Genomic DNA, 11,332 nt, shown 5'->3' on the forward strand with positions numbered 1-11,332 from the left:
CCTCTTTGCTCTCAAGTTTTCAGCCACGGTGCTCCGAGACTCCTCGCTACTGAGAGGATTTCCACAGAGAAGAAGTGCTGGCTGGAACAGCGCATCAGCGCCAAAAATGCAATATTCATCACTCCCTTTAGGGCAGCCCCAAAACTCAAGAATCTGAGCAGAAAATGTGTTCTAGTTTTGCCTTTTTTAACAGGGGTCTGGCCCAGGAGTTAACAGGCTTAAAGGAATGAGTTCAGTGCATATAAATATGTGAGGGCACTTTTAATAGTAAGCTGCTTTCAGATATTCTCAATGCATGTTTAATGCGTTTCTAAGTTTAGAATGATTTAGCTTGCATCCTCCACGTGAACTATGTTTCCTGCTTCCCGAGTGAGTTAGACAGTGGGTTGAAAAGGTGATAGGACCAATGGGGAACTACAGCTTTCAACTTGCTAAGTGAATATCACGTAAAAACACAGTACTCATAATACAAAGTTTATACGCCACATCAATCCAGTTTATTCATCCTTAAATAGAAAAGTGTGTGTGTCGTCCCCATTCAAAGATGACATAATAAATCTGTCAATTAATGACTTCCATTGTAAAGTCTGTATATATATGAACTTAATGACAAAATAAGATATGTTAAATTATTATATTTGATTTATGTCAACGCATTGTGGAGAGAAGCAGGGTAAAACATTTGAGCTATGTGTGTGTCCTTAATGTGTCCTGCCATGTGATAAAAGTGCCAGCTTCCACCTATGTGATAAATGAAAGACATGAAATAATAAATACATTGTATGCTATGTCACCAATAGTTTAAAGGTTTTTTACACAGAACAGTTTTATATAGCCTACGCAGTAAATCTCTTCCACAATGTAGGTGAAATTAGAGTTTAATATCCGTTTAATTTAAATAAAAAATAAGAATAGATCATTCTTCAAGTTCAACACAATTCCGGCTGTGACAGCAAACACCTGTCTGTCTCAGAAGACTGTGACCTTGAGGAGTCGTCTCTGTATTTACACACACACACACACACACACACACACACACACACACACACACACACACACACACACACACACACACACACACACACACACACACACACACACACACACACAGATGGAGCAGCAACAGTAGATTTGGACTTGGAAAAGAGCATTTACAGGAGACAGTGTGTAAATATGAATGTGAGTAATGCAACTGAACTTGCCTTTCAAGCTTTCAGAAAGAACACATTCCTCAATTGTATGTAAACTGTAAACACCAAGAGAGAGAGAAAGAGAGAGAGACAGAGAGACAGAGAGAGAGACAGAGACAGAGAAAGAAAGAGAGGGGGCGTCTACGTGGAAGAAGTAAAGCAGGTGCACAAGTAGCCGAGATACCAACATTTTTGCAGCAAAGCAAAGCCTAATGATATTCACTAGCCTAATGTGCAGTGCTTGTCTGTAGGCTACAACAGTTGTAATCTTACCTCCACAGTTTGTTTCTATAGCCTAGGATATGCTAAGCACAAAATGTGCAGCCTGCAAATAAATGCAAGTATTTAACCCTATATTCCCTTCAGTGTGCGTGTAACAGCCCACAAGAACACCTCTCCAATCCACCTGCACGCTCTCGTTTATTCAGTAAAAGGTATGCACAAGATTGTGGCGCCTCGGTGCTCTGACCACCGGTTTCACCTCATCCAGTCAACTTTCCCCGACATCAAGGAATGTGGGGTGGCATTCATGCATTAAGCCCGGCCAAGCCTCATGTCGCTAGTGACATAACACACAAAAAATTCCTTGATTCAATTCCTAACATCTACAGCGTCGGACAGCTTACCTGCTCAGCGCAGCCTGATACGAGGACGCAGGGACAGTGAATGTGAATGTGGTGCTTCGTTCAGTGGCTCCAGGCAGCCCCCTCGCTCCAGAAGCGGCACACACAACAACACAAATCACCCTCCTTGCACAGCTTCAAGTTCCCCCCACAGAGCAAGCCTTGTATTCATCCCATCCTCCTCCTCGTCGACCACCATTGGAAAAAGCGCGCCATCGTGCGGCCGAAGAATGCGCTCGACTCAACAGGTGGATAGAGGTAGGGCATGGATGTTTTATAATAATAATAATAGGTCCATAACAAGGACGGGTTGGGATGCTGCTGCCTTTAAGTACAATCGGGAAATATACTAAGTAGTAGCCTAAGTAAGATGACATTAGTGACCTAACAAATTAGCCCAGATCATTATGTTGTTTTCTCAGCTGCTTCAAAGCCGGGGAGCTACTAAGTAGGCCACTGTGAGTAAGGTCACATAAACTATTTGCAAAGGTTTTCATCATTCATGTTTTTCCAGTTCCAGTAACTGTGGATGGATGAGGCCTAAATGTGGACTGCATGTCTGGCTGCATTCCAAACTAAAGTTATCCATAATCTCTTCTCCCAGCTCAGGCATGCTGTTTAATGTTTGCTTGAATGCCATATAGTGAGACTACTGTGAGCAACTAAATATGTAGGGCAGAGGATAATATTAGTCCGATGATTTATAGGCGTTGTCTTAAAACATAAAAAAAAAACATATTGTTAAATTATTAAGTTTGGTAATATTGTCAGTAGTGGTTGCAGTACCAGCCCAGTCAGAGTAGTAGGCCTATAGTTTAAATAACAAATGACAGTAACTCACAAATCAATTGAAGGAAAAATATTTAGGCATGGGTTTTTATTTTTAACCATTTGTTAATAGCTTAGAAAACAGTGTTTATGGCTATGGATTCATTATGGTAACCTTTTTATTAGCCTATCCTTTAGATTGTATTGATGATAGTGTGGTCCATGTGATCAGTGGTGTATTTCGGTATTTGGTATTTTCCATTGACCTATTAGGTATTTTCCTTGGGCATCTTTCATAGGAAATGAAGCTGGAAAATAGTTTTCGGCGCTTGAAAGAAACAAAGGTCGTATAGTCCCCGTTTGCCTTCAAAATAAAAGCGTGGGATTGATCACTTTTAATACGGGTGTGACATTATATTAAAGTGCCGTAACTAACCAAAATTAACTTAGTGAAATGTCTCACAGTAAAGCTTATTATGTAATTGCTTCAGGCATTTCCCGATAAAAAAATAATAATTAAATGCCCATATTCTCTTTGGAATGACATCCTATACAGTGTGGAAAGGGAATGTTAGGTTTGTGGTCGAATGAAACATATAATAGAACCTAATTTATAAAGAAGAAGGATGGTAATGTTATTTTGCTATTTGCTCATATTTTCTCTTTTTATCAAGAATATAATATAATATAGGCCTAATATAATATAATATAATATAATATAATATAATATAATATAATATAATATAATATAATATAATATAATATAATATACGTTTTTTTTTTTTTTTTTGCCTTTTGAGATATTATTGTGAAAGTTCTTACAGGATGTTTTGATATTATTTCGGAAGTCTTGACGCTTGGGGACCACCAGTGATGGGTGAAAATATCAATATCAGGGGGCTAGCTAAGCTGTAATGCCTTCCAAAGGCGGTGCCCGTCCCTCGAAGAAACGTGTGAGGATGTGGGGGAAGTTAACGGAGACCCACAGAGACTCTGCAGTCTGCGCCCAGTCAATTTTGTCCGGTGAGCGGTGACTGGAAACAGATTTTAGCCATCTTTGTTTGTTAGCATCTCGTCACTCAAGTCTGATGCAATGCCTACCCTAACAATGACAGTGTCTAAAGCTACTGCAAATTAAGTGAGTTCGCCGGCATTTGTATCACAATGAATAATGTTGTAATGAATAGCGTATGCCAAAATGAATAAGGTTTAGGCTACGTAAATAAAGGCGTAATTACATCAATCATTTGCGACTAATTAAACTAACTTTTTTTCTTCCGTTTTGTCTATTCCTTCACAGTGCCAATGCCATCTGATTTATTGATCTATCTCTCTTGCAGACTCGTCAAATGACAGATCTGTTTTATGAGGTAGGCAGAGTCAGACTTGCTTTCATCAGGTTTCCTTTTTGTAATTTGCCTGAACAAACACCTTACAATTTCGGAGACAGTCCTAGCGGCAGGACGACAGATCCTGCAGCCGGAGAGGCAGGCAGGTAGCCCGGCATCATCTCGCCATGGCCACCGCTCGCTTCCCCGGTAGGAGCAGTGTGGACGTGGCCGCCGCCAACTGGACTTCCCCGGTGCTGGGCCGGCCGGTGTGCGTCAATGGCACGCCGTGGATCCTTTACCTGCTCGAGGAGTGCGTGGACAATGTTTGGGAGTACTGCAGCGTGGTGATAGGACTCATATCCATGTTCTGCTTCCTGCTGTCCGCATTACCGTAAGTAGTATAATACCACTGGGATGAATACAATTTGAGGGGATCATCTATCATCAATTATCTATCTATCTATCTATCTATCTATCTATCTATCTATCTATCTATCTATCTATCTATCTATCTATCTATCTATCTAGGCAGTTCTATGAGGCCTACAGGAACGGTAAAGTGGAGGAGGCCATGTCTTTTGGCTTCCTCTTCTTCCTCTTCAGTGGAGACCTGACCAGCTTTGCAGGCTGCTACCTCACCAGCCAGCTGCCCATTCAGGTAAAAACACACACACACATACACACATGCCTGTCTCAGAGAGCAATATAGAAGGGTTTCGAGATATTTTACAGCGTCCCTCTTTGCCACGAGACAAATGTCCCTCTTAGGAACAATAAATTTAAAGGAGTGTGTATGTCTGTGCTGTGAACTCCATCCTAGTGTCAGTCCTTCCCTCACACATCTCAGTTGTAGTAGTCATATTGGATTTGGCCAACTGTAATTTCCTTTTATGGTCGCTGCAATTGCTGAGTTATTACATTTCAGACCAGCTGTGTGTGCTCAGACCTTCTTTTTGCTGCTGGCTCTTTGACATGTTGGTACTGCTTACGCTTTGTTTGTACACTTAACTGTCAGTTGACTTATGTTAAAAAAAAATGTTTTAAAGCTCTTAGTCTTAACCATATGTCATCTACACAAAACCAACACATGTAATGGAAAAGCGAATAGTTTTTCAACATATTGTTAATTTCTTCTCAATGTCCCCCTCTCAGATAGTCACAGTTGTGTTCTACATCTTCACTGACCTGATCCTCATCTCCCAGTTTCTCTACTATAAGATCAAGAACAGCTCCAGCAGAAGTAAGGCCCGGCTCTATCTCTGCTCTCATGTTTAAATGGAGCCGGCAACTTCTTTTTTGCCTGTGCTGTGAGAGTCAACAATATCAGTTCTAATGAAAAGCATAACTATGAAAAGGGAAGTATTTCCTGTTGATGACTCATCCATTCTTTTATTTTTTTACTGCATGAAATCAAAAAGTGAAAACCAGGCTTTGTCTGCTGTAAGACACGGTCAACTTAAAGTTGGAGTCAAGGATTCTGGGGATGGCTTGTTGTTGTTACCTTTCTCTCAAAATCAGTGAATATCTCTTCATGATCTGCTAACTGTACGTACTGTGTGTGTGTGCGCTGAAAAAAACACATCTTTCTTTTTGGACTTGCGACCTCATCGATATGACAGCAAAATAATGGAATCATATCTTTCGCACTTGTCTCGTGTGAAACAACACATAGAGACAATTATGTATGGGATTGTCAGCCAATGCAAACAGTCAGATTTTCTTTGGGGGGGGGGGGGGGGAATTAAGGCATGTCTTCACTGTCAGTTCTTTGTTTTGTGTGCTCTAGAGAGCCCAGTGTTGAAGTGGCTGTGCTTCATGTGGTGTGGCGCTGCTACGGTAGTGCTCCTGGCTTTACCCAAACTCATCGTAGACAATAGCACAACTTTAGACACCCAGGTAGGTCCATGGTGTGTGCAGTGTACTGTATATATTTGAATCCATGTGTGTATGTGTTCATGAATAATTTTTTTTTAATATTTTTTGCCCTGCAGTCTCATAAGGTTTTTTATTACTATAATTTATTTTTATTTTTTTTATTATTAAATTAATTCACTTCTGATTGTTCATTGTGATTGTAATGTTTATTGTGTAGTGGCAATGTTTTTGACCTAGGTCCTTCTCTCTTTGTCCTCATCTTTGCCAGAGTCCAACTACCTCTAGTTCAGTGAAAATAACTGGCTATATATGTGGATACCTGGCCTCTGTCTTCTACCTCTGCTCACGCTTCCCCCAGCTATATAAAAACGTAAGTGACAGTTTTTTGGTGTTTTTTTTTTTAATTGAGGTGTGTTGAGTTTGTTTTCCTTTCTTTCCCGCTTTAACTTGGTTTTGCACGTGAGCAGCACAGGAGATGTTGGACAATGTGTCTTGTCCTAGAGTACTTCTTAAGGCCAGGACACACCAGTCCGACATGTTCCGACTACGCAAAAAATGGAGTCGGCCGTTTCAGGAAGCTCCAGTCTTCCCGTCGCGGCCAAAGAACACACCGAGACGACTGTTTATTTTCCGTACGCTCGCGGGACGTAATGTCTCCACAACAGCAGGCGGCGCTAATCTGTATTGTGGCCCGAAAAAATACGAAAGCCGGAAATGATTGGACATCTCTCTAGAGCATAAACATAGATAGAAATACGTATTTATATTTATGGACCATAAGAGCACAATTTTTAGCAGAGAGTGTCGAGCATGGTGTCGAGCAGTCAACAAGGGTTGATGCATGCGAGTTCTCTCAAAACGAAACGAACAAACACATTAAAACGATGGCTAGCTGTTGTTAGCTGTTTGTGCTACCCGCCTCACTTCCGGGCTTCACTGATTCGCTAGCCCTCCACCAATCAAATTGCTCCAAATGAAAGACGGTCGGCCGCCGATTGAACATGTTCAATCGGCGGCCGACAGGCTCAAAACAAGCCCGACGACCTCTACGTCGGCCGACGTCACGGCACACACCAAACAGATTCGTCTTTTTTTTTGACGACGGCGATTATCGGGCTGGTGTGTCCTGGCCTTTATATGTGCGTCAGTCATACACAGAGAGTGTCTTCTGGTGTTTGAATGGAGGGGGGGGGGGGTTATGTGTTTGTGTACACTTCATGTGTGTCAAAATGAGAACCAGACATGGAGGACAATGGTGCTGTTGTGCTGGAGAAACATCCTGGCCTCGACTGCAGCTATTAATCACCAGAGGGGGATCGACTCAGTTTGCCGCTAGTGCCATAGGAACTTCTACGCACGCACACACACACACACACACACCACTCTATTTGACTATAGGAGATTGTATAACTCAAATTTGCTATGTTGAAATTCCAGCATGTTTAAACATGCCAGCTTGCTTGTCCAGTTTTGTGAAACGATAAGAAAAATCAATATCCCTATTATTTATCATAACCTTCAGTATCACTGTAGAAAGCACTTGGTGGTTACCTAGTATTGTTTGAGTCCAGCCCATGTAGTATTATCTACAGTGTATTCACATCGGGTTACCAGGCAACACTTCAGCATTTCATACTATTGGAGACATATTTAAGTCTTATTTCCTATTGTTCTGTCAAGGTTAAACGTGTTTCTTTGGTTTCACAACACTGTATAATGGAAGAAGTGATTAACTTGTTTGGCCTCTGTGTATTTCAGCTACACTGGCAGAACTAACATCCCTCCTGCAGTTTGTGCTGAATAACACTTGCCTCAGTTTTTTTTTTTGCGTTTAGAATAAACTAACAGCGTAAAATGCTCTTTTTCAATACCCAGTGCTTCGCCACAGACAATACACAGTACTTGGCAGGAGAGTGAATTCATGGTTTGTTATCAGTTATCAACTTCAGGTGGTTTGTTAAAAGAAATAAAAACATCAAATAACACACCACCCTTATCCTTCAATCTTGTTACAGATGTCTGTGTCTGTTTGGTACATAGAAAGCAAGTTGATTGTTGTGAGTGAAACAGAAAAATGGTTTGCGGTTATCATGTAGCAACCGACCCTTTCCCTTTTTTTTCTCTGACTGTGGGTTCCCACATATGTACACTAAGAGGGATAACAGTGTAACCCATTGAGTCATTGACGAGAAGATTGTGCTGCTTTTTCAGTCTATTAATGAAAAATACTTGAATCTCAATTATCCAACCTAGTTCCAGCGACAGTCCACGGAGGGCACCTCTTACCTTCTGTTCGCCCTGGCCATGATGGGCAATGGGACCTACGGGTTGAGCGTCATGGTGGTCCTGCCTGCACTGAGGGGCTCCAAACAGACCTTCATCATCAAACATCTGGCCTGGCTCATCGGCAGCCTGGGGGTCCTCATACTCGACTTCTTTGTATCCTTTTCAAAGCACAAGTCCATCCACACGTTGACTGTACAAACTGATGTCATGTCTACTGATAATAACAGCGTAAGTGAGGACTTGAACCTGTTATTGCATACAGTAAATATTGCTTGGAATATCCTTGCATGCGCAGTATAATTAAATCAACAGTCAGCGTGTTTTTTGAGTTTATTATTGGGGCTACATACGTGAGGTAATGTTATTTTGCCTTGTTGCAGAGAGTTATAAGAGGAGATGCTCGATATCACTCTCATGTCTGCTCGTTCAAGTCTAATATGTCAGAAGCCGGTTAGCTTAGCTTAGCATATAGGTTGGAAACACTTTGGTTTTTGGTTTTGATTTAACCCATAAGATATAATGTGTTCATTTTTGATCTTTAGAGGTGCTAGTGGGAATTTTCCCTCAGTCAAGCTAAGGGTCTAAGGGCAGAGGGTGTCGTACTGTGTACAGACAAGTGAAGCAAGGCAAATTTGTGACATTGGGCTATAAACATAAAACTGATTGGATTTGATCTGTTGGATAGGTTTTGTTACCTTTGGACATATCCAGTGTTTCCCAGTGCTCCCATGCTTAAGGCGAAGCTAAGTTAACTGGCTGCAGACTTATACAGACTTGAATGGATAAAAATTAAGAGTGGTGTTGATCTTCTTATCTAATGCTTGGCAAGAAAGCAAATAATTGTTTTTCCCTAAAATGCAGGACTATTGCTCTAACAGTAGTCATTATCATATTAAAATAAATCAGTAGTTGTTGTAGTAAGAAAAAATTCAATCTTATTTTGTAAACTCTGTGTGTGGTCTGTTTAAGCCTTAACCAAGTCAGGTGACGGCCCAGTTCATCCTGTACAGAAAGAACTACTCTACTAAAAGCAGCACACTATTCAGCATTCCAGAGGTGGAGCCTCTACTGTGTGAGGAAGTGGAGCTGTCGGTGTTATAAGACATTGTATGGACAACTACTACAGGGTTAATATCTGGTCAGTATATTTTTCTTAGGGTAAATAAAGTACCATCTTTTGGAGCATTTAAACAGAATTTAAACGCCTGTTCCTCTCCAGGTATTTTGCTTAAGCTGGAATGTCTTTTTTTTTTTTTGCCAATGGGAACCAAACACACTCAGAGATAAAAAATATATAATACCAGGTGACTTTTCACAGATGCAAGTGTGGAAGAAAGAAGTGCCTGTTTAAATGTACACTTTTTTTTTTTTCCAGGGTTAGATGCAACTTTTGTATTTTTATTTGTTTATCTCATTTTGGTATTTAAGGGCCAAAACAACACAAGCAAAGTAGTATTGGAGGAAGCCACAATAATGTCCCTTTGTGAATTGTATTGAGCAAAACATTAGAACAGCAGACTGGTATAGTTTTAATGACTTTAAAAAGACTGGATGATGTGACAGCTGCTGGGGGCCATCCTTCCACCTGGAAGATTTCCATTTGGCTACAGGTGTATAATGGCCTCATTTCTATTTCAAAGGGATGTTGCATTGCTCTGCTCTCCTGGAGACACATGTTGTTGTTTGTGCCTTTTTAAACTTAACAAAGTCTTAATATAAATGCACTATACATCCATTTAAAAATGATGTTTGAATTCTATTACGTTTAATTTCTCAACTATTGACAGGGATTTATTTAAGGCGGTTTTTCCTGCTGTGGAACCTTTTATTTCCCCCCGTTTTTGTAAGGGCTGTGACCAACATTAGCTGTCATTTTGTCTTGTTATGTTGTCCTCCATCATCATGGCATTCAATGATATTCAGTGTATTTGATAATGTACTGTAGGTTGGATCTAAGAAGATGTTATTGGGAGGCTTGTTAAAGTAACAAGGTTAAAAAATAGTTGGCACACTTAATGTGTTTTAAGTCTGTCGCCAAATTTTTAAGCAGAGGTCTGGTCAAATACATTAAAAAAAAAACACCTTGATAGCTTCATTACGCTTTTTCACAGAGTAGCACAGATCAACAATGCAGGGCCAAATGATGTCACACAGTGTATAGTAGGTGCTTTCACTTAGGTGCTTTTCACTTCTTTTAGATTTCTCTACCTCAGTAGTGTGGATGGGATTTATTTCTACCAGCGTGCTTGAGGACAAAGCTTGTAATTGAAGCACACTAATAAATGGAAACAATCTTTCTCTACAGGAAGAGGAAAATTAAATTGACCATGACCTATTTTGAAAAAGGTTACATTTTTATATGTATTATTATTGTATATGTATATATTGGTATGTACTGTATATGAACAACATGACTGGCTGTTTTGTTACATTTTTTTCTAAGCCAGTCAGGTGATGCAATAATGTTGAGTTTTGTAGATAGTGTTGGACTTTGGTGACCGAAGATTTGTTTGCGAATATATGCAATTAGAAAAAAAAATCACTGAAAACCTTTTTTTCTTTTTCAGTTTTTGCTTATCATTGTATTTTGCACTAGTCATACTTTCGATCCCCTCAATTATTTCTGTATGAGTCTGTAAGACTTTTTGAATCCAGATAAAAACTAACACATTTATTGCATTATGCCTGTATACTTACGAACATGTAGTATAAAGAAGACTTTTTTTCACGGATTTAATATTCTCTACATGCCCAGTCATATTGTAATTCAAAGCTGTGTGACAGGGTGTGTTCACTGAAGACGTCCTGACATGACCTGCTGTATTTATAATGCGTATAGTAATAACCAATGTGTTTATTGTACAAAACTTGAATAAACTTCAATGTGCCGTAATATCCTCAGTTGAGATATTTGTCTGTGTTTTGTCGATGCAGAGCAAGAAGAGAGTGACACATTTATTTGAATCTGACAATTGGAGAGCAAATACATGTTTTTTTTAATGGATGTCAATGAATGTAGGTTCTGTTAGTTCTTGGCAGGAGACACAACTCTTCACACTGCTAAAATAATGTAGGCTTATCCCCCTTCATAAGAAACTGCTAAGTAACCTACTCCCTTCTCAGATTGAGTGCCTACTAGAAGGCTACTGTTTTAATACTGAAAAGAAAAATTAAATCAAGAGAACTAATTAATGCATCCAAGGTTATAGGCTATTTCAAACGTATGACTTATTTTAAGCAAAAGCGTACTTGAATGCTT

At 39.9% G+C, this 11,332-nt stretch overlaps 1 protein-coding gene across 5 annotated transcripts; it reads left to right on the forward strand.

Annotated features, from left to right (window-relative positions):
- The first annotated feature begins 3,455 nt into the window (after positions 1 to 3,455).
- Positions 3,456 to 10,956, forward strand: LOC307271199 (lysosomal amino acid transporter 1 homolog). Of its 5 annotated transcripts, none has more exons than XM_080053591.1 (9): positions 3,456 to 3,719; positions 3,882 to 3,951; positions 4,032 to 4,303; positions 4,441 to 4,570; positions 5,065 to 5,152; positions 5,699 to 5,808; positions 6,056 to 6,157; positions 8,041 to 8,226; positions 9,058 to 10,956. In XM_080053591.1, exons 3-9 carry the CDS (start codon positions 4,098 to 4,100, stop codon positions 9,172 to 9,174), a joined length of 939 nt encoding a protein of 312 aa, XP_079909717.1. In that variant the 5' UTR covers positions 3,456 to 3,719; positions 3,882 to 3,951; positions 4,032 to 4,097; the 3' UTR covers positions 9,175 to 10,956. The 5 variants fall into 5 exon arrangements, with proteins under 5 accessions (XP_079909717.1, XP_079909719.1, XP_079909715.1 ...); XM_080053593.1 differs by having other exon boundaries at positions 3,456 to 3,604; positions 3,922 to 3,951; XM_080053589.1 differs by having other exon boundaries at positions 3,882 to 4,303.
- Positions 10,957 to 11,332: the final 376 nt, after the last annotated feature.

The sequence above is a fragment of the Ammodytes marinus genome (assembly GCF_949987685.1).
Source record: "Ammodytes marinus genome assembly, chromosome: 3".
Classification (NCBI taxonomy): Eukaryota; Metazoa; Chordata; class Actinopteri; order Uranoscopiformes; family Ammodytidae; genus Ammodytes; species Ammodytes marinus.

Coding starts and splice junctions, on each gene's coding strand:
- LOC307271199 (XM_080053589.1), top strand. CDS start 4,098: ATGGCCACCGCTCGCTTCCCCGGTAGGAGCAGTGTGGACGTGGCCGCC. Junction 4,304..4,440: donor TTCCTGCTGTCCGCATTACC/GTAAGTAGTATA, acceptor CTATCTATCTAG/GCAGTTCTATGAGGCCTACA. Junction 6,158..8,040: donor TCCCCCAGCTATATAAAAAC/GTAAGTGACAGT, acceptor TATCCAACCTAG/TTCCAGCGACAGTCCACGGA.